Below are 27,009 nucleotides of genomic sequence, written 5' to 3' on the forward strand. Positions count from 1 at the left end.
GATAGTGTTGCCATAGCAATGACACGGTAGCAATTGCTAGAGCTCGTCTACGTCTCAACCTCAACCTCAATCAGCTCCGAGACCAACCTCTTGCCGTCAACTGCCTTGACAATCGTAGTAACCAGGCTAGTCTTCTTGGTCACCTTGCCCGAGGCCTTGTCTTTCGACGAGAACTTGGTAAGGTGCGCGACTGAGCCGCCCAGCCCGTCCGGAGCGTTCCACGCCACAAGCTCCTCGTTGCTCTCCAGAGTGGTCTCCATCGCGGTACGGACCCACTGGACGCCTCCTGTCAATCCCTTGATGTCGTGGACGTCATGGTTGATTCTTGCAGTACCTCAGAGTCAGTAGTTTTGCAGAAGAGCTTTAAGATGCCTGGTACTCACTTGACGGTCGTTTCAGGATGAAGCGTTTCCTGGAGGGTCTTGGCAGAGAGTTGGTCGTCTGGCTGGAAGAAGACCAGTTGATTCCACTTCTCTACCCATTGGCCAATGGGTTCCTGGTTGGAGGACATTTTGTTGATGCAGAGCTGTTGTGTTGTCGGTACAGTAAGTGTAGTATGTAGAAAGGAGTTCAGTGCTCAATGATGTTCCACTTGCCTGCTCCTTACGATGCGGCAGACCGGGCCTTATATATCATATCTTATGGCTATCCTCAACTCTTAGGTCCAACTCTCCAAATGTGGTTCTTCTGGGATCGACAATGACTAAATTCAAAACTTGACATCCCTGCAACTCACATCTTGACACCTCCGCTAGAGTTGCGATGTGTTTAGAGCCAAGCATCATGCTCCGCCCACTGCGGAAATCCGCCACATAAATTGCCGGCTCGATAGTCTCGCCAGCCTCTTCGAAACGATGGATCGCTTCTTCGCAATCGCAATCGCAATGATTTTGCGCATCTTACATTCTTGCGCTTCAATCCCCATGTTCCAGTATTGCCGACTGGCAACGTCGATGGAGTTATGGCGGAAGCTGGCGGAGGTAGCGGAGGTCATCGCATAGCCTCATGCTATTATTACTAAAACCGAGCAGTTAATACCTCTTCTAACTCCGGTTCGCCGAGGCTGGGGTCATATCTACCGTGGAGTTGCAGGCCGTGCTGGAGGATTCCATAAGACCTTGAAGACTCGGGCAAAGTACAGATCACGCAACATGGAAGCCAGGGACGGCACCCATGCGGCACATTCTCATAAGGCTTATGGAGCAAGCCAGATTAAGGTAAAGACAAGAGCACCATACACAGGATTGGGGGTGTTTTTTTATGTTCAATTACAATTAAGTATGCTTTGGTACGGAGCCCTTTGCAGCACGCTCCAGTCTCGCAAATCAAAACTCGGGATCCGACCACTGGGTATCATACGTTACCAACCAAAGTGTCCGCTTCAGTCGCCGATCACAGCCCGCCATCCTCCTCAAACCCGGCTTCCGGGGCCGTAGTACGTCCCGTCCGCCGCGGGCTGTGTCGTCGTATCTGTCGGGGCATTCGCACCAGTCATCTGCCCCTTCTCCTGCTGCGGCGGGAACGGGGAGGGCGCATACGATCCGGCGGGCTGCATTGGTGCCGGCATGTTGACGGGGACCATGTAGATGGGAGGCCGGGTGTTGCGTTGGTGAGTTTCGATGCAGGCTCGGACGAAGAGGGTGAAGTGGTTGATCCTATCAGCACCTGTTAGAAACCACGTCCTTGAGCCTCCAGGACGGACAGCGTGCACTTACAACAACAGACAGGTGAACGCCAACGCCACGTGCTGCTGCGTGGCAATGAACCCATCACCGTAGTAACCAATAAAGTAAAGATTAAGTGATTCGCAGACGATTGCCGTCGCGAAAATAAGCCAGAAGAGCAAGTGCAGGCCGACGTGTGCACCGGGGTGAATTCCTATCCTGCCTCCTCTCGCGCAGACGGTGATTAGCTCGGACACGTCCCAGCAGACGGCAAAGGCAGCCTACACCAAGGAAGTCAGTAAACGGGGGTTCTCTCCATCATTGATGTTTGAAGTCACTTACCGGGATCGCGCTGAACCAGAGCAAGTAGGGGCTCCAATACAGGTATATCAAACTGTGGACAGTAATGCCAATGATTATGGCACTAGAGGCGATGTTGCAGCCACGAATAGCAACCTTGGCGATGTGCCATGGCCTGTTGTACAGACTTGACTGCCGGGCACCTTGGTTTTCATACGGCACGTATCCTTCCGTCACACTGGGCATGCCGTGCTGCGACTGACTAGGCATGGCGGGAGCAAACGAGTGAGCTCCGGGTGTAAGTGAACAGTGGAACGCCGCAAGACTGTCGTGAAAGCAGCCCTTAACAGTTGGTGGAAAGCTTTCCAAAACGAGAGACAAGATAATGAGTGACGGTACTGCCGCAGTTGGCGAAGAAGCGAGAGATGCAGCCAGGAGCTCAAGTTGGGCGAAGGATTTTTCGACCTCATTTTATCGCACGACTGTGCCGCTCAAACGGCCACTGGCATGAGACAGGCATGCGGCGCGGTAGTAATCGCGTACCAAGAACGGCAAATGCCCCCTGGCTAAAATCAGTTGGCAGCGGAGATCACGGCCTCGCTATTGGGCCAGGACTTTGGCTCATGTGGGCCTTTACGAGAACCCTGCCAGCAGAGCCGCTGGCTGCCTAGAGACAACAATACCTCCCCATTGAAATGCCACACGAGACCCGGCTAAAGCCTTCGGGTACGGGTCATAACTGGAGAAGACAACTTGCTATACCGACGGATGGACCCTCGAATGGCGTCTCTCTTGCGCAGCAAATACATATCCAAGCTCAACGACTCGGGCTCCGGTCCTCTACTACGGCCCAAACGCAGTTAACCCCCTACACGCTGGCTCGGGATCACGTCGGTCTTCTCGCGCGTTAGCAATTTGGGAACGCATGCTCGATGGTGGTCCGTATGGCAATGTCGAAACGAGGTATGGAATTTTCGCCCAGCTATAACCGCAAGCCTACTCCCTCTGCAAAACCACAACCAGACCCATGATACCCAACATCGCCGTCTTCAACCAGGGGTATTCGGAGAGGAGGATCGTTACGTAGCCAACGAAGGGGATGTATGCGACAACGCTACCGATGATGTCCTTTCGCACAAGGAAGTCCTGGCCCTTGGCGTACAACTACATCATGGTTAGTATGCTTTTTATTTTTTTTTCTTTGGCTAGGCGCTTGGTGCGTACCTCTTCGTCGCTTCCTTGGTTGTTGTCGCCTTTGGTCAAGAGCTTCGCGTCGGGTCTGTAGGGGTCAGCTAGTTGTCCAGGACGAAAACCAAGTCATGGAACGAATTAGGTCTTGTAGTACGAACCCTGCACCAAACTTCCGGACCACCCTGTGAACAATGGGAATGTTCTTTCCCTTCACTTCGTAGACAACGATCTCGCCGACTTCGGTTTCTTGGACGAGGTTGCGGTTCCATAGGAAAAGGAGGTCTCCTCTCTGGAACGCAGGCTCCATTGAGCCACTGAGAACAACGACGATCGGACTGGGAGAATCGGAAATAACGGAAAGACCCTTCCACATCTGCGCCGGCTGTCAGCGACGGATCACGAAGCGTGAAGGTATTCGGAGAAACGGGGTGGGACGCACCATGAAGGCTGTGGAGAGGATGAGCGCGAAGTTAAGCAGCTGCGACGCAGCCTGGCGCGGGTTGGCAAGGCTTGACAACATGATGTCGGATGGATTGTCAAGTGCAGACTGCGGTTGTGTTGGTGGTGGTTGTTCCGACAAGAGGTGTTGTTAAATCGCGACGTTGGAAGCTTATTTGGAGCGTGGAGTTTGGAGTTCTGGCCAGCAACGCAACAGCTGGAGCATCAGCAACAGCACAGGCCAACTGCACTCTTGACGATTGGGAACGTGTCAATGGAGATGGAGGAGTACGTACCGCCTCTTATCTTATCGTTCCCAGCCTTCGTTGCCCGCGGTTGAAGCTCGCGCACAGACCACCTCTTATTGAAAGTTGCGTTCCAAGCTTCCAGCTTCCGCTAACTTTCGTACGCACACCGGTCCTTCTTCCCCCTTGTTGCCAACCTCTCTTGTCTTCCTGGTTACTCTCCTCTTCTGGAAGGTTCACAGCAATCAGCATAGGGCGGCTTTAGGAGAGTGACTCGGGCTGTTTTTAATTTTCTTAATAATGTCGTGAAGATGCATGTTGTGGAAAACCAGTAGCTTCCGACAACCGTAAGCTCTAAGCGCTACGGCCCTATCGTTCTGCAGCAGTCTAAAAAAGTGCAAACATCAAGCTGCATCTCGTCGCAAAAGCGCAGTTTCCCCACTTGGAGGACAATACAATGACTACTTCTACAGTACAATTGCAGATGTGTTATATATACTAGAGGGGGGAGGAATGTTCGGTAGACATGCTTCTTTCCATAGTTCCCTTCCACACCGTGAACAAACACAGTGGTTGGCTTTCTTTTCGATAGCCAGTTGTGCCTGCTACCTTTTCGGAATGCGAATGAAGCAAATATGCTTCGCATGCCCATCGCGAGAAGGCACAACAGGGAAACGTCTCGGAGATGTCACTCTTTCCAAAGGCTACCACCTGGCCTACCTTCCTTCGGCGAAGGCCATAGTCACCAACGACAGTCACGGTTGATCATGAACAAGCAAGAAGTAGCGCTGCTTCCCTGATCATCTTCCACTTCCCTCTTCCTTCAAGTCCATGTCCCGTCCCCCACTTGTCAACCTGACATCCCTCTCTCAGTCTCTTCCTTGGCTTCATTTCTCGGTGGTCGCCGATCAACAGTCTTTTTCTCCCCCAGCCTTCAAGGATCCCTTACTCAAAGCATCTTCTTTTCCATATCAGCAACCTCGTCGATCCTCGTCTATCTTCTGCCGACCATTGCTACTCATCGTGATGGACGCCTCCGTCACCACCCCTTTGCTCCACGGGCACGCCGACTTGGACGATGCTCACGGGTTGCCAACGCCCGCCTCGTACGGTCAAATCCAAGACCATGTACGTCGCTCAGTCGCTGCTCTGGTGCGCGTCTGACCTCGACTGACCTTGTTCTTCAGCCTGCTTTTCTCCGAGCATGCCATTCGCCCTGGCGATGTCTTCCCCAGAACCTCTTGTGCTGGGTCCGAGGTGGCGTCGTCGCCTACCTGACTGCTGTCGGCGCCATGGTCCTCGACTACAAACTACGTCAAGAGTCCCCGTACTCGAATTGGCGTGTCGTCTTTGACTTCTCCGTCGTCACCTTCTCGTTGCTCCTGGCCTACCACGCGGTTGTTCTGGTACGCCCACCAACGCCGTTAGATTTGACGAGGCCATCCTGCTAACCCAGGGCTTGCTTTCAGGGCTGGACGTACACCCATCTCTACCATCCGCACATCGAGGAAACCCGCACTGGCTGGGAATACTGGGCATTGAGAGCACTGTCGTTGCCCTATGACATGACCAGCCTTCGCAAGCAGTTCTACTTCACCATGTTTTATACCATCGCTACTGTTTTCACATTCATGAACACCGTCGTCTACTGGTTCGTAACACTGGAGCATGATGACAAGAGCACTGGCGAGCCGCCCCAACCTCAGCCATCTGGAGGCTCGGCCGTGTCCTACATGATTGGGGACTCCTTGGGCTACGAATGGACTCGCTTGGAGGATGTTCACGAGAACGGGCCACACGAACCCTGTAAGTTGTCGCATCCTAATGTTGTTGACCAATCTGACGAACCAATGTTAGTCACAGAGATCTTTGGCAAGGGCTGGTTCAAAGCTTTCGTCATTCTCAACCTGTTCGGCATCACATCCATCATCTCTCTCTTTGAGATATTCTATCTCAACAGTATCAAGCGTCCCTTTGTGAGTGGTCTCGGGCATGGATGCAACAACGTGTGCTAACAAAACTGAATCCGGTAGGCGGTCGGCGCACACACTTTGGGCGTCATCTTCTTCGCGGGTCTCTATCTCGGTTGGGCAGCCATCGGCAAGCTCGAGACTGGTGCCGATGCCTTTTACTGGCTGAACGAGAAGGAGGTCGGATCCCGCGAGGCCGTGGTGGCATCGTCGATTGGATTTGTCATCCTTGCTCCCATCAGTGGGTTCCCCAGTACCTTGTGACCTTGGGCGAGACGATGCTGACTTGCTGGCCAGTGTATGCGTTCATGTACGGTCTCATTGGTATGCGAGAGAACATTGCACGAGCTGCCCATACGAGACGGGTTGCCGCCGCTGCCGCGGTAGCGGGCCAGTGAGGGACTTTCGGTCCAGACGGATCTTGTCGGAGATGAACGGGGCATGCGTCGGGCGGTGAGGACGGCGGTGGCGGCCGGTTCCATCGGGCTTGGCCAAGTGCGGTGGTTAAGTACCTGGGCAGATGCCTCAGATTGCAGGAGCGATAAGGCACGCATCAGGCTAGAGTCGATGAGGGTGTAAGGTACCCCTCGAGGCGGTGGAGGGACAGGGAGGGTGAACATACGAGTACCAAAATAACCTAGAACATCATGAGTTCCAACACGCAATACCTATTGCCGAGCCGAGGTGCCATGTTTGTGGGACGAATGCATCGTGATTGCTGGAAAGGGAAGCCCACGACTAACGATGCCAGGTAATGGTATCATGGGCGATGACGGGACGGGACGGGAGGGGAGTACGATGGCAACGGGGCAAGGAGCGGTGTTGAGCGGTGATGCAGGTCACTGGGCTCGCCGACAGTGAAGATTGGTGGAGGGCAGGGATTGGGGGTGGGCGAGCGAGCGGGACGGGGTGCTGGTGGCTCTTGATGATTGGCGAGGGCGGTTTTGTGCCTGAATCTGCCCGACTAGCGGCATACGCCAATCTCGAGGGGCCCAGAAGTCGACGATATGATTTTGTCCGAGGAGGGGTTTCATGGGTCTAGGGATCAGCTGGGGGGGGGGGGGGGGGGGGGGGGGGTTCGGGGTGTTGGGCTCATTCTCGCGTTTGAAGGGGGTCGAGACGACGAGGAATCTAGAAGTTGAGGCCGAAAGCAAGCAACGGAATGCCTGACTGTCAGAGAGGCGTCGTTCATGCGGCTCGAGGAGAGTTGGGATGATTTAGGCTGCGGCTAGTGAAACTATTGAGACGATGAGGTTACGGAGCGTTCTGCTGGCGCTAATGAGACCAATGTTAAGGCACCAAGTCGAGGAAGGTTGAAGCCAACGGGCTCTCAGTCGTGGAAAAGGCAGTGAAGGCAGTGAACAGAGGCAACGGACTGCGTCGTAAGGCATCTACACGCAAGTTCAGGTCTCGAGGTCTCGTGAGGTATCGATGAAGGCCTGAGACATTATCCAATCCCGAGTGTCTGAGCAGTCCCGGGCCATTCAGGATGAAGACAAACTAGACAGTCGATGAGGGGAGCGAGTTGCATCGTCTCGAGCTTCCAGATCCTGCAAGGACGAACGTAGAGAGCAACCATGGCAACCATGCGCAGCAAGCCCACACGACAAACACACCAACCGGAACGGCAGAGGTTGAGCCGCCGATGAGTTGGCAGTTTGGCACAAATTGGCCCGGGTACCTGATCGAGCACGAATCTTTGTTGGGCGCTCGGGGTATCAGTACTCGGCATGGGGCATCGGCCAATGACACCATCAAGCAGCGTCTCGGCCGCCCTTCTCGCGACTTCTCTCAGCGTCTACGAGGGTCGTTGTAAGGTGTCGCGGGGAAGTCCTGAGGCGTCGATGAGGGAAACGAGAAGCCAACTTCCGCAATTCAGCGAGCCCCGCGTTGCGACGCCCTCACGTGCGCGACTGGCGACAACGCATGCGACGATGGTGAGGTGTCTTGCGGTCGAAGACCTTGGGCCGCCATTCCCGACGCAACGCCCCCCCCCCCTGGGAAGACGAGGTGAGGTACATGGCAGATGTACCTTTTTGCTGCCAACGCACCGGGCGGGAGCCGTCTCGGGGATCGGAGGAGGGACGGAAGGGGGGGAGGTCTGGTCTGGCCCCAGGAGCCAGGACCGGTGACCGTTCAGGGGCCGTCAGGCCGCCTCCACTTCGTACCGATACCTCCCCCTCCTTGGCCTGGCTGAGTTGGTTCAGCCCACTGTCCGGGCAGTGTTCTCTGTGTTAAGGCAAATGGGAATTAGGTGCGCGTTAGCGGCTGCTCCCCCGGTTGGAGAGAGGCGCTGGCGGTTGGCGGATAAGGTAGGTACGTACCCTCGCATGTGCTAGGAGGAGGTACGGTACCATTGTGACTTGTACAGAGTCGAGTCGAATCGGGAGGTGTCCCTCCTCGATCCCGAGTGCCTCACTCCATGTACCTCCAGTGAAGTCACTGGCGTTCCATACTGGTAGGCGTTAGGCGGCGATGCCTGCCTGGGCTGTCCATGTCTGCCCGGTTCTCCTGCTGTCGCCTGTAGGCTTTCCCGCCAAACAGCGTTCACAGACGTTCAGAAGAGGTTCCAACGTCAGCAACGCGCGCCAGCCCGTCTACCCTGTCATTGTCCCGCCTACCTCGAGGTGTGTACCTTGGGTTACCGTGCCTCTGTCCTATCATGGTGCGGCTCTTCACCAACGCACTACCTGCCTGGGCACCACTCCAAAAAAAATGCGGCGGTTGGGCTGGCGGCAGCCAATGACACGCCTCCGAAGAAGAGGTAAAGAGTCGGGGCGCGGGAAAAACATCACCAACTTCACGGCACGCTATAAATAAGAAGGGTCCCCCTCCGCATCCACCCCTCTTCCCTCTGGTTTTCCCCCTCCCCCCCCTTCACTCACAACCAAAAAAGGGTCGCAAAGTTGCAGTTGGGAATATCTCCTTGGGTCGTTCGTTACTGAATCCCTTCTCCATAGGAGACATCTCCCACCCCGGACCCCCAGTCAATCTTTTTGTGTGTCACTCGTCCCTCACTTCTCTCACTCACGCTCTCTCCCCCCCTCCGAACCACCACCCCCCCTCGTCCTCCTCGCCCTCCTTCGTCATTCCCCCTTCTCCTCTATTCGCTCTCTTCGTCACTCTCTACAAGTCTTCCTATCTCAGAGACAAAGGCATATAAGGACCCTGGGCAACGCGTCCTCTATCGATCCAGGTTTCTTGTCTTTCACTCTCTATCGTCCCCATTCGAGTTCACATTCCCTACCACAACAAACGTCTACGACAACATAAACTTCTTCAGATCCCACCCCTCTTTACCACAACCGACAGCCGTCATGTCGTTGTTCAAGCGCACGTTCAGGTCGCAAGACCCCAACGTCCGCGTCGACAAGACGTCGAGGCTGAAGAAGTCGAGCTCGATCCGGGACCCCCAGAAAATGTCGAAGATGCAACAGTCCGTGACGGACAACAGACCCGCCATGGCCCCGCCGGCCGTCCCCGCGCCGCAACAGACAAAGTCGGCCAAGGCGGCCAACAAGTCCGTGGCCCCCTCGCCCATCGTCACTCTGACCGTCGGCCGAGAGGGCCGGCTGTTCGCCGCTCACGAAGACGTCCTCTTCCAGTCGCCCTTCTTCGAGGCCGCCTGCCGGGGACAGTTCTTTGAGTCGCAGAGCAAGAGGATCTCCCTCCCTGACGAAGAACCCGAGATCTTCTCCTCCGTTCTCGAGTACCTCTACAAGGGTGACTACTACCCCCGCCTCATGCACAACAGGCACCGCAACTCTTGGGAGCTCGAGGACGCTGTTAGAGGAACTCCTCAAACCTCCCCCAACCCCGCCGAATACAACAGAGGTGGCCGCGCAGCCGCCATGCCCCCCACACCCACAACGGCAAACACGCCGAGTGAGGCGACAATCTACGTCGCGAGCTGCGAGCAGAACATCCTCCGCGACACCGTCATCTACTGTGCCGCGGAGCGGTACGGGCTTGAGGAGCTCAAGCGCCTGGCTCTGCGCAAGCAGGGCCTGCAGACCGGCATCGACGTCGGCACCATCTTGCGCTCCGCCCAGTACGCCTACGCCCACACCCCCGACTCGGACTCGCGGCTGCGCGCTCACTACCTCGCCCTGATCATCCGGTGTCGCAAGACATTCAAGAGGAGCGGAACCATGCAGGCCGAGATGGAGCAAGGCGGCAGCAAGCTTTTCTTCGACCTGTTCGTGGCCATGTGCAACCACCTCGACGACGTTATCGACCACAGTAACGCGCGAACACCCAAGACCGTCTGAGAGGTTTTTTTTTGTTGAACGCCGGCCTTCGAGTTGACTCGGACCGGACGTCTCAAAAACACATGTGCAATTATAAAGCGAGCATGGTATCACCACGGCGTTAAACCACGAGCTGTTTTTTTGCTCTTGTATCATTTGGTCCTTTTTGGCCTTCGGGGAATTGCATCACAATGGAAAGGAGGTTGTATGAGAACCGCGATCCCAAGGAGGTCTGATTTCTCGTTTTGCTGGCACGTCACTTTCTCCCCTCTCTCCCACACCAGATTGGAAAAACACCATTCGGGAGCTGTCTTTTCTTTCTTGGAAAACCCATCTCCACTTCTCACCGAGGTTGGCCGAATACCTTTCTGGTGGTTTTAACGGAGCCGGAGAGGATTAATACCCACCGCAAACGAACACTCCTCCCGCTCTTCTTTCACACTTGTTCCTCTTCAGCATCCCTGGGCCAAGAAGATGCCCGATACAGGACTACAGCACGCAGGCCTTGGCGATTTTGTTCTCCCCCATCACTGGCGTTTCACCCTCTGAGACTTGGCTAGTACCTGCTCCACGTTCACTCGTAGGTGGCGGCGAACGGAAGTCTCACGGCTCATCAGAGAGAAAAGAGAGGATAAACGAAGCGAGAGAAACTTGCTGCCTTTTGATTTTTTTTTTCCAAAAACACAAAAACGACAAATAAAAAAAAGACACCACCCCCAGCACCAAGCTTGGTCACTTGACAAATACTCGACCTTCTTGGGGACCTAGCCCACGGGGGCGGTGCAACTCTTCACAACTCTCATCTCTCCTTTGAAAGGAACCTGGCGTTTTCATTCGGTATTAGACATACCGGGGGCACACATCAGCATGGTGCCAGCAACCATACAGACTGTGTTTTTCCTGTCATTGTCTTTCTCCTTGATATACGGATGTCGAGAGGCAACACGGGATGTGCCCGCCCTCGACTCCAGGGCAGGCCGAGAACACAGAAAGGGGGGAGGCAATCCTGTACAATCAACAACGTCCAAGGAACAACAGGCTCGGACGCTTCATACGGCCCCCTCTTTCTCTCTTGGCTCGCCACGCCAAACCCACAACAACACACAACAAAAAACGGAACATCTCCCACGCAACAAACAAAACATGTCAGAATGGACAAGCTTGACACATGTTTTGAGGATCTCATTTTGTCCCTGGGTGATTGATTTTTTTTCTGGAGGACGGTACGCGCGGTCTGCATCGGTTTCTGCTTTTGCGATATAGCTGGCGATGGATAGATATCTTGACGATCTACTTCGTCGGGGCTTTCCCTAGCGGATCGGCCCTCGACCGGCTTGAGCCCTCGTCTGGGCGAGGTAATGAGAAAATCGGCCACCTCATGATTGGTTCCCAACTATTCGCCTGTGATTGTTTATATGCTTGAAGTGACGTGATGACTGTACCCTGCCGATGACTTTCCACAAAGGGGAGCTGATTGCTTAGTCAAGTAGCTCCTTACCTTGGCCTTGGATAGGTACTACCACGTACAACATCCCTCAACGATCCTGGCCCGGTTTATCGACATGGAAACATAATAAGGACCCCCTTGCGGACGGCGTGGAGTGGCCTCGTAACCCGAATCACACATAGGTGTCGATACGGGCCCGTCCGCCCATTTTCTTGCTTTTGGTAGCGAGACAGCCTTCAGACAGGGGGCGCGCCGATCCCCGTGCAACGAACTCTACAGGAAACTGCCCGCCATCACGATGATATTCTGCGAGTGCGGCCGAAAATGCCGGGTCAGCTAGCACTGCGCACGCGTGACTCGGCTTACTTGCGATGGATGGGAGTTGATAGCATGAACACGGCGTCGGTATGGTGGCCGCTGGGCTTACTGTCTGTGGTGATCGAACTCGCTACCGAAGCGGGGTGCGACGTGTGACGCTGCCGGCGCGATGTTGCACATCCGGGAGACACCACGACCTCTCGATTTGATTGACAGGTGCAGCTTAGCTTGCCTTGGTCGGCAGCGGGCATCTCGGGTCTTTCACATGATGGGGTGCGAGGCTCAGCGTTCACTCTTTTGTAAAGGCTGCTTCGACACGTTGCTGCCGGCAGGTTCTAGAGATGTGCTCACGATCTGGAGCTCCAAACGATGTCGAGGCCGTCGCGCGGCATGCAGCCAAGCTGGGCGAGCTGGGTGAGCACGACAACATCCGCAAGGTCGGGGCAAGCCCGTCTGCTCTCCGACGTGTGCGTCGCGTTTCGTTGGTCGGGACCCCCAGTGAGACATCTGCATGCGCAGGGCGTAGTGCGGCGTAGGGACGCGGGAGATGACCATACGCGGCGCGCCGTCGGGCAGCCAGGACGATGCAGCTAAGGGATGGGCGCCTTGTGGGACGAGACACCGAGGGGGGAGAGGATGGCAGACGGAACCCCCTCACATGTCGCTGCAGGGCCCCAGTGAGGAGTGGGATGGTATATAGGGAGGTCCCGACGTCGCCGTCCGCTCTCTTCGACGTCGAGCGCTGCATCAGCGCGTCTCAGAATCTCGCGCGACTTGGACGAAATCGCCTACGCACGACGTGCCCCCCTCGCGCCCTCCGGCCGCTCAAACCAGGTTTCACTCCGTTGGTCATTCATCGCATATACCGCCTCGCATACCGGGGCGTCGTTCAAAGCACATTGCTTACGCATGGGTGAGTCGGCAATCTTTCGTTGATTCCATGGTTGGCTTTCTCCGGATCCTCTTCTGTCCGGCGCAGTCTCGGCAGCCGAAAGGCCCCGGCGCGCCCCGGAAGCCCCCCTCCCCCTCCACCGCGTGGTCAAGAGATCCGGCTGGAACAAAGCCTGCCTGCCTGGTGCCTCTGGCGTCATACCAAGCGGTTTGCCCTCCGTCGCTTTGTTTGCTGCCTCCATCTTCACGCATATTCTCTCTCGGCCTTGCCCAGCTCGAAGCTCCTGCAACCCACCGCCTCGGGTGCTGGTCCCCGCTCCCGTCCCTTGTCCCACCAACAGGGCCCCCTCTAGGTATCCGCACCGGGCCGCGCAAGAGGGGACCACGGCCCTGCAGCTTGGATTGGCCAATGCCCGGAGCTCGGGACCAGGTGGGGGAGGGGGGGCCAAGTCGAACCCTTGGACCGTCAGGAACGTGGTGGTCATTGCCCGGCGTTGTCGACTGCCGCTGCCGCTGTGTTGTTTGTTGTTGAATGTTGTTGTCTGTTTCCCTTGGGGCCGGAGCAAACGGTCTGCCGGGTGTAGGGGGTCCAAGCTGACGTGCCTGTCATGCAGGGTTTGGTCTCGTGGCCGGCAGACAGACGACAGACAGACGACATCGAACCCCCTCCCCCAAAGCGTCAACATCGTCGTCCACGTTGCGGGCGTTGGCAATCGGGGCTTGGGCGCAACCGGTGCTTCCTTCGGGTCTTTTTTCTGCCAACATTCTGGCTCAGAGCGCCCCTGTTGACAGCCCCCCCCCCCCCCCCCCCCCCCCCCCCCCGCTCCTTGGGTCCCGTGCGCCTGGATTGGGATTTGCAACTGGAGGGGTTGGCTGGGGACATTTTTTTTTGTTGTGTTTTTTTGTTTTTTTCCCCTGTCGTTGGTGAGTTTCTTCTCGTCGTTTTCCTCGGCCTCGTCAGGTTTCTTGCCGTCCTTATTCTCCGAGATTGTCGGCTCTCTCTCCCTCTTCCTCAGCGTTTCACAGGGTCACCAGTTGGTAGGTTGGTAGGTCACGGGGGAAAGAGGTGTAGTTGCCATATTGAACGGGCGTCCGGTCCGCTGTTCACGGACCCCTTCCTACCTTCCCAATCCAAATCCCAATCCAAAGCCATCCAATCCACCTTCCGTGCCTTCGTCATATCCCATCCCTCCCTACCCTGCTTGCCTGCCTTACCTTCTCGTCTCCTTTTTTTCTTGCCTAATCCCGTCCCGTCCGGTCTTCTACCTATCCCGTCCAATCCAATCTCGCACCATCCCTGCGCTCCATCTGCGCTCCGTCCTCTCCCATTCCCCTGGGCTCGATTAATCTTCTTTTTCATTCGCGCGCAGGCGTATTGATTCGTCGATCCGTCCGTTGTCTGCTTCGGCGGTCCTGTGTGATGTGCACGCAGCATTGCACGGCTGTCCCTGGTTATGTCGTACCGCGCAACCCTTTCTTTAATGCAACGAAGGAGACGGACGTGACTTTGCAGCGCAAAAGGGGGGTGTGGGCGCGCGACGAGTTCGGTCATCGATTAATGTTATTCTGGCGGGCTAATAATTATTACCGGCAGCCGTGTGAAGACGCCTTCTCCAGTCGCCAGCCACCATACGCAGCAGCAGCAGCAGCAGCAGCTGGACCCCAACATTATCACTCTGTACCTTGCGGTGTGAAGTGAGACGAAGCGCCATCGCCAATTTCCATAGGGCCCGAATCGTGCTCCCGTCCATTTCCCAGTTGTCACCCTTCGCGCCGGCTCCTTCTTCACGACCCCCCGACGGGCAACGCCACGCACTGCCCTTCCGTGCCTTGCGCCGTTTAGGCCGCCGTCCCCCCCGTCGTCCATGCGACCCTGAGTCTTTCTTGCTTTCCCACGTCTTCCTGCGCTTCCATCACGTTTTCCTTTTCTTCCTTTCCCCGTCCGACCACCCCCTCTCTTTCGAACAGATCCTCCCTCCCTCGCTCTCCACCGAGTCCATCCCCGATTCAGCAAAGGCGGGCAAAAATAAAAAAGAAGCAAGAAATATCCGCCTGTCAGTCGCTCCAAGCAACCAAGACGACAAGTCCAAGTCCAAGCCCAACCAACAACCAGCCAAGCGACTCTGCCTCGACTTTGGAGGGTGCCAACCGTCTATCCGCCACACACGCGCACCCCTCCCCTCTCTTGATCGTCTAATCCAGCCCAACGGAGAGCAAGGAAAGGTGACAGACAAGATTCCCCAAAAAGGACAGACGCAGCACTTTCCCGACAAAGAAGAAAAGGGAGAGAGCACGGTCCCCTTCCCATGAGTTCCTCTCTCGGTCCATCAACGCGAGACGTCGAGACAAGTCGAGACAAACCCGCCCAGGAGATAGAGACACCATCCCAACGCGCTCCGCTTCGCCCTGCCTGCAGCTGCGGCAACGCATTGCATACGAACCCGCTATACCCATACCTTCAGTCCCCTCACTCCATCGACACGGCACACTGGTGACGCTGCAGTACGCACCCAGTACCTTGCAGCTACTTGGCTTTTTTTTTGTGCGACGACGACGCCGCCGCCGCCGCCGCTGGTCACCCTGCATGATCCCAGAGGCACGCCGGACCCTGCTGCTACTGGACGCTGGACGCGCCCTTCCTCGCTCGGTTTTCTGGTCCTCTCCACCATCCTTCGCCGCGCCTTTCCTCGTCCGTCAACGTCCCTATCCTATATCTGACCACGCCCAATCTACCGCGCCGCGTACCTGCACCAACCCTGCCCCGTGCGTACGTGCGTGCCTGTGCCGACACATTTGTTTGGCTTGGCCACGCCCTGCCTCTCCGCTACGCGTGCTAGCGACCGCTACAGGGCCATCAACCGCGGCCTGCCGCTGATTCCAGAAGCAACAATTCCCACAATCCTACGCTTGTGGTGTCGCCCGGCTCCCGATTGAAGCACCGTAAAGGAGGGGGGTCCGCGGCCGCCCTAAGCTCAGCAGTTCCCATTGATTTTTCCCCTGGTGGGCCAGTCACGGTCGCAGTCACCCGGACCCTCCTGGGGCTGGCTTGTTTGTACGAACGAAGTACTCCCTCTGTACGACTCCCTCGCTGCTACTCGATCCTGCAGCAGTCGTCTGCAGTGTGCGGTCCTTGCCTCCTCCTGCCACCCGCTACGCCGGTAGCAACGGTTCCGTGCCCTCTCCTGAGAAATCCTGAGGCTGGCCCCTGTGCCGTCGTCCGTCGTCGTGCAGCCCGCCAGTCGATTGCCCGCCTCCTCCCTCTTTCCGTTCGTCACCATGGACAGCCACCACGATCCAAACACAATACCCCCTATCCCCCACCGCTATCGAAACCCACAAACCCCTGAACCTCACCCGCCTCGGCGCTCTCTCCCACCTCCGTCCCGCCGCGCTGCTGCCGACGCCGTTCCCAGCTCGCCCGAGGTCATCTCTTCCCTCATCACCAGCCTGTCCGTGATATCCCAGCCAGCCGACCAGCATTTTGAGCGCAGCCCACCGACCTTGGCCGTCCCCATAACCCCTCGCCAAGGCAGCTTCGGCGTCGACTACGGCGCCTTCCAGCAACCCTCGACCGAGAACCTCCGAACGGACGACGTCTCCCTTGACGAAGTCGCTGCTGCCGCCCCCGTCATCCGCACCGCCAAACCGCCCTCTGGCTTGTCGCCCTTGACCGCTCCCAAATCCCCTGCTCGCGACGCCTCCGGTGGCCTCAAGTCCCTCTTGCGGAATACCTCGCGGCCCTCGTCGAAAGGCTCCTTTGGATCGCGGGACGATGCCCACAGTATAGGCAATCTTTCGATAGAACGCGGTTCCGCGCCAACCCCGGAACTCAGGCGACAAGGCTCGCTCGACAGCTGGGGCAGGAAGCAGGGCAGAAGCCACAGGGGCTTGATGTACATGAGTTCCAAGGAGCGGCTACGAGAAAAGGAAGAAAAGAAGCGCGCGAGCATCGGCGAACGTAGTTCCAACAGCTTCACGACCGCCACCCTCCGACCAGACCCCTTCCTCGCCGAGACGCCCATTCGCGAAGAGCCCGCCCACCACCCCCTGGAAACACCCACGCGGGAACGCCCCCGCAAGCACGAGATGGCGAGCCCGAACTCGAGCCTGGATCCAACCGCCAGTCCCAGATCGATCCCCACGCGCGATTCGTCGCTTTTCAAGACGGGGGCCAACGCGAAGAGAGGATCGGTGAGATCCTCGCGGTCCAAGAGAGAGAGCGCCAACAGCAACAACGACATCATATTCGAGGGCGAGGAGCAGACCTTGTCGGGCGAGGCATCGCGGCGGAAATACTTGGCTCGCCACGCCTCCGAGAATGACTTGGCGAGGGTCTCGGCCGATCCGTCCATGAGGTCTTTCAGCCGTCCATTGTTCCAGTCCAGACACACGGAAGACTTCCGGGCGACAACCGGACCGTTGGTTGAGGAGGACATCGAAGACGGCGCGCCGTTCCCGGCTGTGGCTCAGGGCCGTCGCCGCGACGAACTGATGGCCGACCGAAACAGACGGAAATCGGCGCGCGATGTGGCGGACGCAGGCGAAACCCTCAAGCTGAAGCGCAGCAGTTCCAGGCTCAAGCGGCTCTCGCAGCCATTGGCTCCCAAGGGAGAGGAGCCAGCCCGGTCACGGAGCTCGGCCGCAGCATCGCCAGACACCCGCAACAGCATGCCCGCCGGGTACGAGCGCCCTCGCAGTGCAGACTCCGTTGACGACGCGGTCGAGTCGTATCTGTGCTCTCCTCGACTGTCGCAAAAGATCCGACACCCGCAGACGGGCCGGGTCATTTCCTTTTCCGAAGTGGGAGACTCAGACGGCTCTGCTGTCTTTTGCTGCGTGGGCATGGGGCTGACGAGATACATCACGGGATTCTACGACGAGCTCGCGTTGACGCTGAAGCTGCGTCTCATTACCCCCGACAGGCCCGGCGTGGGCGACAGCGAGGCGTACGCTGACGGAACCGCGACGCCGCTCAGCTGGCCCGACGACGTTTACGCCATTTGCCAGGCCCTGAAGATTACAAAGTTTTCCATACTCGCCCACTCCGCCGGCGCCATTTACGCGCTGGCGACTGCCCTCCGGATGCCCCAGCACATCCGTGGCAAGATCCATCTGCTTGCGCCGTGGATCCCACCTTCGCAGATGAACGTGTTTGGCACGTCACAGGCACTCCCGCCGACCAACGCGATTCCGACTTCGCAACGGATCTTGCGGGCGCTCCCCGCGACCTTCTTGAAGGCTGCCAATAGCTCTTTCATGTCGGCAACGAGCAGCTCCATTACGAGTTCGCTACCAAAGACCCCCAAACGGAACAAGCGCAAGTCCACTGTGACAACTGGCCGGGACACCCCAGCGACGCAAGGGAGCAAGCGAGACACGACGCCCCACCTCGACAGGGAAAACCTGGGCCTGTACGACCACACCAGCACCGGCGACGACCTGTCAGGAAGACCAGCGCCGACGGCCATGGAGAACATGGACAGGATTCGACCGAATGGTACGGCCTCGGCGCAGGGGCACTTTGATGCCGATGCGCAGATCCTGGCCGCCGCGTCGGACGCGCTGATGGACAAGGAGCGCCAGACCATCTACGACGGCAGGCTGACGCATGCCATCTGGGAGCTGGCGACGACGGGCGCCAATCCCGCCGTCGATCTGCTGGTCTGCTTGGAACGCAGGCACACCATTGGTTTCCGATATGTTGACATTACACGGCCCGTCGTGATCCACCACGGCAGCCGCGACACGCGTGTGCCGGTTGAGAACGTCAAGTGGCTCGGGAAGACGATGAAGCGGTGCGAGGTCCGCGTTCTCGAGGGCGAGGGCCACGGCCTGATGGCCAGCGCCAGTGTCATGGGCGCCGTGCTCATGGAGATTAGCAAGGAATGGGACGACTGGCTGCGTGCCACCAAGAAGGACGACCGCGGACGGAAGACCGGGACGCGGTGAGGCGGAGATGCGAGTCTGACGCGGCGATTGTTGGAGATGACCGCCGATCGGAGCCGCTTTGGCAGTCAGTCCATGTTTCGGACATCTTTTGAACGACCTTGATCCATTTACGATTTTTACCTACGCTTTGCTTTATATCCACACCCACGTAGGGGGGAACTTTTATAATACGTCGAGGCGGCGGCCATGTATGATTTCTTGTGTCGAATACCACTTTTGTACAGCATCGGCGTCGAGCGCGTCTGGAGGCTTCTGGGATGGGCGGACGTGTCCTGGGGAGATTGCGAGCTTTGGGTGGACGAAGCCGCGGATAAAGACCAGGACCGGCGGCGAACTGGGAAATTTTATGAGAAGTGCCGGCAGTGGTGTTTGCACAGGCTTTTTGCATGCAGTATATAGTAGTAGTAGTACAGCATCGGGCTGCCACGCGCGTTGCGGATCGCGGGCAGACGCCGAGTAATGTGTTAATATGATCTCCTTTGTGGACTTCACAACGTTTTGTCCTTTTTTCGAGTGTGGGTTTGTGCTGACTGCCCGGTAGGTCTTGAAGGTTGTGATGTCACTGAACGATTTTGTATTAAGTACAGAGCAACCGGCGCGGAACCTCGTCGGTGTAGGAACCCTAGTTGTGATGCTGGGCCACGAAGAGCCGAGTGCACTAGTTTCGCAGGCGAAAAACCAAGAATACGAGTAGACGGGATTCAGTGTGTGATGCTCGATTAGTTACATTGTACAAGTCAAGACACTAATGAGTTGACGTTGGACGTGGATGTCTCGTCGGCGAATACAATCAACACCCTGGGCTGTTCAGTGGGAGTCGGGTTGGTAGAAACACCAAAAAGCAGCAGTGCCGATGCAACGCCTAATCCCTTGTCCAAGGGAAACAACCATCAACTCGAACAGACACCCCAGCCCGACAAAAAAGGCAAAAGAGATCGACGAAGACAAGATTCGAACTTGCGCGACCGAAGCCATGTGCTTTCGAGGCACACCCATTAACCACTCTGGCACTTCGCCTGATTGCTGATTGTTGAAGAGAAGATGCCCTGTTTGGGACTAGGTTGCCTTGACGCCAGGGGGAGGGGGTTTCTCGACTTGTGGGCACGATGGGGCTGCGAGGTTGCGGTGTGCGTGTGTCTTACATCGAGATCGCTCGTTGGGTGGCCTTTGGGGGGGCTCCATAAGTTTCCGCGGTACTTTGGCTGCTGGGCCCGCTGCCGGCTAGAGTTTGGTTTGTGGATGGGCTGCTGCGTTCTTTTGTGTTTTGTGCAACGCCCAGTTTGTGTTTACATCTGACCAGGGGTTTTCCCTTGATTTTTTTCCCGCCTTCCTTATTGCTTTTTTACTTTTCCCGTCTTCCAGGAAACGAGCCATGACCGAGTTCCATGTAAAGCTGGAGGTGTAGACGGCGTGATGCAAAGTTTAGCCCCCTTGAGGATAGCCATGCCGCCATCGATTAGGTCCCCCTCCGGAGCCGGACCGTCGAGTCGGGGTCTGGTGGGTCCCCATCTCCGTGTCGACGTCGGTATTCCGACCGGCCGTGCGCTGGCAAGACAATGCACTCTGGTAATACCAATACATGCTTGAAACGGAATCCATGCGCTTACCACTGCTTTTCTTCGAGGCTGCTCGTCCCGTACCTCCAACTTGTGAACCTTCCTGTTTGGTACAGCTCTGGCGCTAGTCCCAGGTGGGACGCAGCACTCTGCGCACCCATGCGACCGTCCTACGTCATGGCTGGCAACGTGCGCCTCGATGCTTGTTTGTCCACGTCCTTGCAATATCCAACGGCCCGGTTCTGTCGCAAATACAAGGAGGGGTTTTTTTTTTTTTTTTTGCGAGTCGTAGAATCTTTTGTTACGTTTGCCCTTGGATAATTTGAACACCTCGGTTTTGAGCTGTTCGCTGAACACCAGCCCTTCCAGTATCCGCGGCTCACTTATACCCAGCTCAGTCGCTGCCGCTTCACTCATCCGCCATCTCACTTCAATACCACAAGCCCAGGAACCAACAACCAAACCTCAACATGGACATCCTTCTCTCCCTCCCGATCGTCTCCTACTTCCTCGCCCCCTCGGTAACCTCCTGGACGACCTCCCTCAACCTCCTCTTCTTCTACATGACCTGGACGACCCTCGTCCTCTCCCACGGCCCCCTCAAGGTCCAACTCGTCGGCGTCCTCGCCCTCCGCCTCGTCCTCTGGCTGCTCCCCTCCCTCGTCTTCCTCCTCTTCGACACCCTCATCCCCTCCATCGCCGAGTCCATCAAGACCGCCGGCGCCTCCGCCCTCCCGCCCACCCACGGCCCCACCCTCCTCCGGACCCTACTGCTGGCCCTCTTCAACCTCGCCCTGGCCGCCGGCGTCGAGGGCGGCGTGAGCCTCGCCTGGGCCTCCTACTTCCGCGAACCCCTCTTCCGCGCCTCCACCGCCCTGCCCCTGCCCTTCCAGCTCCTCAAGCACATCGCCCTCCTCGTCGCCGCCCGCGAGGTCCTGACCTACTACCTCCACACGCGCCTCCTCCACGCCCGCCGCGGTGGCCGCCTCGCCAAGCTGCACGCCTCGTACGCCCACGCCCGCGCCGCGCCGCCCTTCTCGCTGATGCTCTTCGCCGACCACCCGCTCCCCTTCCTCCTGCACCGCGTCGCGCCCGTCTTCCTCCCCGCCGTGGCCCTGCGCCCGCACCTGCTGACGTACTTCCTGTTCGTCGGCTTCTGCACCGTCGAGGAGACCATGGCCATGTCCGGGTACAGCGTCGTCCCGGGCATCGTCATGGGCGGCATCACGCGCCGCACGGCGATCCACTACGCCGGCGGGGGGCCGGGAACTACGGCGCGTGGGGGTGCTGGACTGGGCGCACGGGACGAGCCAGGGGCAGGACGTCGTCGACGACATGCGCGCCGAGGCGGACAAGCACCGCGTCAAGGAACGCGGGGAGAGGGCTGCCGGCAGCGGCGCCGGGTTCTTGCAGGACGGGATCCAGGAGCTCAAGAAAGGCCGGGGTCGCAGGGCCAAGAAGAGCGGTTGAGAGGGGTGGGCGGTGCCCGCTCGTCTCGTTTGGTTGCAAACGGAAATGGCTTTGTTTTGGTCTGGCGGTAAAATGCAGTAGTTTTTCTTGTTACATGTTCTTTCCGAGGATACCCCCATAGTCAACGGCGTCTAAGTATATATATATATATATACCGACGAAAACAAAAGTCTACAACCCCCCCCGCTCTCATCACCCCCCCGCGCGTAAAGGGCCTGGATCCGGAAATGCGCCCAAAGGGCTCCCTTGTCGTCTGAACTCGCCCCTTCTATGCCCATGCGTTCTTCCGCTTGAACCACTTGAGCGTCTCCAGCGCCGCCTGCACGCGCATGCCCAGCCTGGCGTCGAAGACGAAGGCCTCCCACGCGACGACCTTGTCGAGCCACTCCTGGCACTCGGCCGTCTTCTTCTTGCGGTAGTCCGCCACGGCCTTGGCCTGGCCCTCGGCGTCCGTCGGCTCGTCCGCCGTCGCCGTGCGCTTCTCCGGCTGGCACCCCTCGAACCAGGCCACGGCCGCCATCTCGTAGTGCGCCATGGGCATCGTGTACTCGTCCTTTGTGGGGCCCTTGAATGCGGCTCTGCGTTGTTGTTAGCTTCGGGATGCCTCCTGGCAAAGAAGAAAGGGGGGCAGCTTACCTGTCTGCGTTCAAGACCTCAGTCTGGAGAATGGTCCTTGCCTCCTCGAACCGTCCGAGGGTCCTGAAGATGGCCGCCAGGCTGATGGACCGGATGGAAGCCTCGTCGGGGTCTTCTTGACCTTGTCCAGCACCTCGGCCGGCAGGGTGCACCGCTCCCAGCCCAGGCTCCTGGCCGACTGGTGCAGCTCCTCGTCGTTCATCCTCTTGGTGCCGTTCCACAGGTTGACCATCTCCTGCGCGGGGCTGACGGCCACGGCGTCCGCCAGGTCGACCTTGAACTCCTTGGCGCGCTCCTCCCACTTCTGGATCTTGCGCGTGATGAAGGTGTCGAACGGCAGCTGGCGCGCCATGAACTTTTTGCGCCCGGCCACCGTGGGCGCCTTGCGGAACAGCTCCTCGGCCTTCTTCTTCCGCCGGCGCATCTCGTCCTCGTCCTTGTTCGCGGCGTGGAACGCGTCGCGGTAGAGCTCGAGCTCCGCGCACCCGGCCATGTAGTAGTACAGCGTGTGGCTCCAGTCGTTGAGCTCGAGGCAGCGCAGGAACGTCTTCTGCATCAGCTCCCAGTCCTGGTGCGACATGGCGGCGAGCCCCAGCTCGAAGCAGTTGAGCGCCGTCACCTGGCGCATCTTGGACTCCTGGCCCGTCGTGAGCAGCTGAATCGCGTCGGCGAGCCGGCGCTGCTGCGCCATGACGCGGGACTCCTCGACGCGCCACAGGCGCGAGTCCGGGTACCGCGTCCGCATCGACGCCAGCAGCGCCTCGCACTTCTTGGCCGGGTACCCGACCATCTCGGCGTCGGCGTCAAAGTCCCGCTCGGCCGGCGTAATGTCCGCCTGGCCCATAAGGCCGTTGTAGTAGCCGAGGAGGATGAGGCCCGAAACGGCGCCGTTGAGGTTGTCGAACTCGGTGCTCTTCCACAGCATGCGCACGCCGCGCTCGCGGTCACCACGGAAGCCGACGACGTACAGCAGGCGGGAGAAGGCGGGCGGGACCATGCTGAGCATGAAGAGGAGCATGCCAAAGCACATGTTGGCGCCGCTGTGGATGAAGGCGTCCACGGGGTTGGAGAAAACACCGGGATCGGCGTCCGAGTCCTCGGCCATCTGCGACGACACCTGCAGGGGCGCCAGCTTCGCGTCGCCCGAGGCGGGCGTCGACGTGCCCGAGTTCAGGTCCAGCGCGGCCAGCTCCTGAGCCGCCGTCTCCGGCGCCGAGCCGTTCGCCTTCTTGTCCGCCGGCGTCTCGGACCCCGACTTGGGCACCTCGCTGGCGTCGACGAACTCGGCGTCGCTGTCGTCGTTGCGGTCCAGGTCGACAAACTCTTCGTCGTCAAAGCTGCCGGGCATCTTCTCCTCGCTCAGCCGTTGCCGCAGCGGGGGCGGGTCCGCCTTCCCCTTGTCCTTCTCCAACGCCTTGGCCTCCTGCATCATGATGCCGTCGAGCGTGACAAACGCCTTGCGCAGCTTGTAGAAGCCCTTGAGGGCCTCGGTCAGACTTTCGTGGAGAACGGCCACGACGGCCGCCATGAGCTGCGACTCGGCGTGGATGAGCAGGAACTCGGTCCCTGCCGGGTAAATCCTGCTGCTCGTGGCGTGTCCCTCACGTTCGGCCTTCTTGTAGTCCGCCCACGCCTTGGCCTCGGTGTCGGCCAGCCGTTTTGAGGCCTCGTTCATGACCTCCTTCTCAAAGCCCAGGACGGAGCGGAGAAATGTCGTCATCGACAAGCCCAGCTGGTGAAAGGCCGAGTCGCCCTTGCGCAGACGCTCTTCGGCGCCATCAATGTCGTCGTTCATAATGAAGGCCGCGGCCGTCATCGCATCCTCGATATCGGCCATTTCCTTGGCGGTCAGCTCCTTGGAGGAGAGGTTGACCGACGACGAGGCCGGGCTTGCATTGCTGCTCCCCTTGGCCGACGAGCGGAACCATGAGCCCAGTCTGCTCATTGTGAAGGGTGATGAGGGCTGAGAATTGAGTATCCAAAACGTGGTCGATCTCAATTGAGAGAAAGACAAGCTGTCCCGTGCCCTTTTTTTTTTTTGCCGCTGCTGAGTCGGGGCTTCGGAGTTGCGAGGTCCGCTGGTAACCGGAAGTGCTCCGGCGAGTCGCTGACAAGAGGCGAGGATCCCAGGCGACAGACGTGGCCGCTGAAACACGGGTCGAGGATCCGAATCTGAGCTGCCGATTGGCGAGAGAGTGACGTCTTAGCCGATGACGCCTAGTGAAGGGTCCTTGTCCGGAGCTTCACTGCGGTTGTGGCAACCCGTGGTGGGAATTAAAATGGGCACGAGGTGCGATAAATGGCTCTCCGGAAGGTCAAGAGACAAAGAGGTGAGGCTAAAAGTGAGAGATGGGGAACTTGAGAGCCGAAAGCGGTCAACCTCGTTACTGCACAACAACAGATTCGTGCCGGTGGGGTCGGTCTATGCTGAAAGGGAAGCTCAGGCGAGAGGGAGGTGAGATGTGCTGGGTGTCATGGGCAAGCAAGGCTGAGTGAGCTTTACCGATGATGAAAACCCGGCTGCTGTTGGTGGAGGACGAGTTGCCAGATTAGCAGTGAAGGTAAGAGAACTGCATGGGGAATGTAGTGAGAAGGAGAGCAAGACAGGTCAAGGCATGGTAGAGTACATGTAGTGCAAGGCCAAGTTAAGCGACGACGAATGAGCTCCAGCTGAACAAGCAGGGGTGCACGTACTGAAGAGTCCGCGAGGCCTGGAGACACAAGTAGCGTCAGACGGACAAGTCGTTCGCAAGGGCCGTCATTGACAGGTAAGGGGAGTGAGTTGAGGTGGGCGGTGTCGGGGTCAGAGGTGTGCGTGTGCGTATGTGCGCAAGTGTGTACAGCTCATCAAACTGGGACACACGTATTCGGCCTTGTAAGCATGAGGGAGCAAAATTCCAGACCCAGCTCTACTTGGTTGCTCGCTGTGTGGCGCGGGGCACGAGGGGAGGGATGTTTAGGCGGGGGGCGGCGGCGGCAGTCGACTGACCGGCCTCGGATGGGTTCCTAGAGCTGGAGCTAAGGGCTTCTCGTTTATGCGCCGGCGAGTCCACCGGTCGAGGGATGGGACGGGGTTTGATAGATGGATGGGATGGGATGGAGATGGGTGCGTGTGTAGGGTGAGTTGTGTTGTGCGTGTCAAACGCAGAGGCGGGCGGTAGAATGGGTACACTAGAAGGACGGGTAGCTCGGCGAAACGACAGGCGCGGTTGTACTCGGTACTCGAGTTGTTGTTGACGTAGCTATGTGAGCATCTCAGGAAAAGCGCAATTTGGGGAAAGGAGGCGCAACGCGGATTGAACAGAGCCTTTGGCTGTTCAGCTATCCTGGACCACTCCTCCAGGGACCACTAGTGAGAATAAGAGAGACAGAGAAAATTACGAAGGGTGCAGGAATAGCGTCGTATTCCGGGCTTCTGACTGGTGGCTGAGCCCGGCCGCTTCCGCATCCGCATCCGCGTTCGCGCGTTGGCTGTTAGCGATCCATTGATCCATGGTCCATCTTCGATGATTGCTAGGTAACAACCAATCCGTCACTGCGGGCGGTGGGCGACCCAGCCCGCCCGGGGTTATCGGGGCTCTCGGTTGCTGTCAATCCCCGAGATCCTCTAGGCGTCGGCAGAGCGCGACTTTTCCTCCGCTCCGGTCCTTCAGCCACCTCGATGACTGCCCAGAACCTCACTGAGGAATGTGCCTTGCCGGCCCCCTTGTTTCGGTGTGTCTTTGCTGCTTGAGAGACCACCGAAGCTGACGATACACGTGCTAGTCCTGACTGGCCATCTGCGGGCTCGAGGCGGTTCTGTTGAGACTCTGGGCTTTCTTCATTGTCAGAGACCATTCCTAAGCAGCCTAGGGGGGCCGGGCATTACAGAGGATGCAAGCCCAAGGAACCCTGGCCAAGAGATCATCCGCTAACTATCTGTACTGCATGTTGCATTGCAGGCAGAAGCTGGCAGCGTCTCTCTTAGTGTACTTCTGCTTCCGCCATCCGGTCGGCGGACCACTGACTAGGGGACGCACCAGACAAGTCAAGCTGACATCGGGTTCGAGCTCACATGTCTCCCTCACTTCCCCCAGGAGCTGTCTACACTATCGTACAGCATTGGCTTCCTGACCGGGTGGGCCCTGCTGAGATTGCGTCGGAAATAAGAACGTCCCTGTCAGGTCAAAAGAGGGAGCCGACACCGCCAACACAACCAACATGGCGTTGACGGAAGTTTTTCTCGTCTAAACTCGCCAGAGTCTATCATCTTGCACGATCCGAGGTGGTAAACAGTAAGCAATTACCCCATCAGGACATGCAAAACGTGCCCGGCCTGTCTTTCCATGGCCCCGGCCGTGTCGGTGCCTCGCAAGCAAGCCACGCAACCACATCAGCGTCTGGCTCGCGTGCCCTATCCCCTCATTTGGAGAGAAGGGACAGACGTTGCCCCTGACATGCAGCAACCATGGTCGAGAGTTCGACAGAGAGTTTAGGGATCTCGGGGGATCTTGGAGATTTGGACAGATCTCCGGCTCAGAGTCGGGCTGCGCCGACTGGCGCGAACCTTGTGCATGCCCAATTCTGTCTCGCCCCATCTGCCATACTTCCTGGAGCTGTTTGACGGTGCAAGAAGACGTGCCTCGGAAGCACTTGGGCTGAGGTCATGTCATGTATCTCTGGACGTTGCAACGGCTAACCTGTC

General features: G+C 58.1%; 8 protein-coding genes and 1 non-coding gene across 9 annotated transcripts; 4 read left to right on the forward strand and 5 right to left on the reverse strand.

Annotated features, from left to right (window-relative positions):
* Positions 1–47: 47 nt before the first annotated feature.
* ColSpa_10728 (uncharacterized protein) lies at positions 48–511 on the reverse strand (the record flags this gene model as incomplete). Its single annotated transcript, XM_049276940.1, has 2 exons — positions 48–324; positions 384–511. 2 exons carry the CDS (start codon positions 509–511, stop codon positions 48–50), a joined length of 405 nt encoding a protein of 134 aa, XP_049132897.1.
* A 900-nt stretch (positions 512–1,411) lies between these two features.
* ColSpa_10729 (uncharacterized protein) lies at positions 1,412–2,234 on the reverse strand (the record flags this gene model as incomplete). The annotated part of the gene is made up of 3 exons (XM_049276941.1): positions 1,412–1,655; positions 1,716–1,945; positions 2,007–2,234. The coding sequence occupies 3 exons, from the start codon at positions 2,232–2,234 to the stop codon at positions 1,412–1,414; spliced, it is 702 nt and encodes a 233-aa protein (XP_049132898.1).
* Positions 2,235–2,960: 726 nt separating this feature from the next.
* Positions 2,961–3,675, reverse strand: ColSpa_10730 (signal peptidase complex subunit 1; the record flags this gene model as incomplete). Its single annotated transcript, XM_049276942.1, has 4 exons — positions 2,961–3,128; positions 3,189–3,243; positions 3,314–3,537; positions 3,595–3,675. 4 exons carry the CDS (start codon positions 3,673–3,675, stop codon positions 2,961–2,963), a joined length of 528 nt encoding a protein of 175 aa, XP_049132899.1.
* A 1,189-nt stretch (positions 3,676–4,864) lies between these two features.
* ColSpa_10731 (uncharacterized protein) lies at positions 4,865–6,072 on the forward strand (the record flags this gene model as incomplete). Its single annotated transcript, XM_049276943.1, has 5 exons — positions 4,865–4,966; positions 5,074–5,244; positions 5,308–5,644; positions 5,696–5,814; positions 5,872–6,072. 5 exons carry the CDS (start codon positions 4,865–4,867, stop codon positions 6,070–6,072), a joined length of 930 nt encoding a protein of 309 aa, XP_049132900.1.
* Positions 6,073–9,125: 3,053 nt separating this feature from the next.
* Positions 9,126–10,079, forward strand: ColSpa_10732 (uncharacterized protein; the record flags this gene model as incomplete). Its single annotated transcript, XM_049276944.1, has 1 exon — positions 9,126–10,079. One exon carries the CDS (start codon positions 9,126–9,128, stop codon positions 10,077–10,079), a length of 954 nt encoding a protein of 317 aa, XP_049132901.1.
* Positions 10,080–15,990: 5,911 nt separating this feature from the next.
* ColSpa_10733 (uncharacterized protein) lies at positions 15,991–18,663 on the forward strand (the record flags this gene model as incomplete). The annotated part of the gene is made up of 1 exon (XM_049276945.1): positions 15,991–18,663. The coding sequence occupies one exon, from the start codon at positions 15,991–15,993 to the stop codon at positions 18,661–18,663; it is 2,673 nt and encodes an 890-aa protein (XP_049132902.1).
* A 936-nt stretch (positions 18,664–19,599) lies between these two features.
* ColSpa_tRNA_280 lies at positions 19,600–19,680 on the reverse strand. The gene has a single exon. It is a non-coding gene; the product is annotated as a tRNA-Ser (tRNA).
* A 1,009-nt stretch (positions 19,681–20,689) lies between these two features.
* Positions 20,690–21,760, forward strand: ColSpa_10734 (uncharacterized protein; the record flags this gene model as incomplete). Its single annotated transcript, XM_049276946.1, has 1 exon — positions 20,690–21,760. One exon carries the CDS (start codon positions 20,690–20,692, stop codon positions 21,758–21,760), a length of 1,071 nt encoding a protein of 356 aa, XP_049132903.1.
* Positions 21,761–21,957: 197 nt separating this feature from the next.
* On the reverse strand, positions 21,958–24,270 carry ColSpa_10735 (inclusion body clearance protein IML2; the record flags this gene model as incomplete). The annotated part of the gene is made up of 3 exons (XM_049276947.1): positions 21,958–22,267; positions 22,326–22,426; positions 22,447–24,270. The coding sequence occupies 3 exons, from the start codon at positions 24,268–24,270 to the stop codon at positions 21,958–21,960; spliced, it is 2,235 nt and encodes a 744-aa protein (XP_049132904.1).
* Between the last annotated feature and the right edge of the window lie 2,739 nt (positions 24,271–27,009).

The sequence above is a fragment of the Colletotrichum spaethianum genome, assembly GCF_022836535.1.
Source record: "Colletotrichum spaethianum MAFF 239500 DNA, contig38, whole genome shotgun sequence".
NCBI classification, from domain to species: Eukaryota; Fungi; Ascomycota; class Sordariomycetes; order Glomerellales; family Glomerellaceae; genus Colletotrichum; species Colletotrichum spaethianum.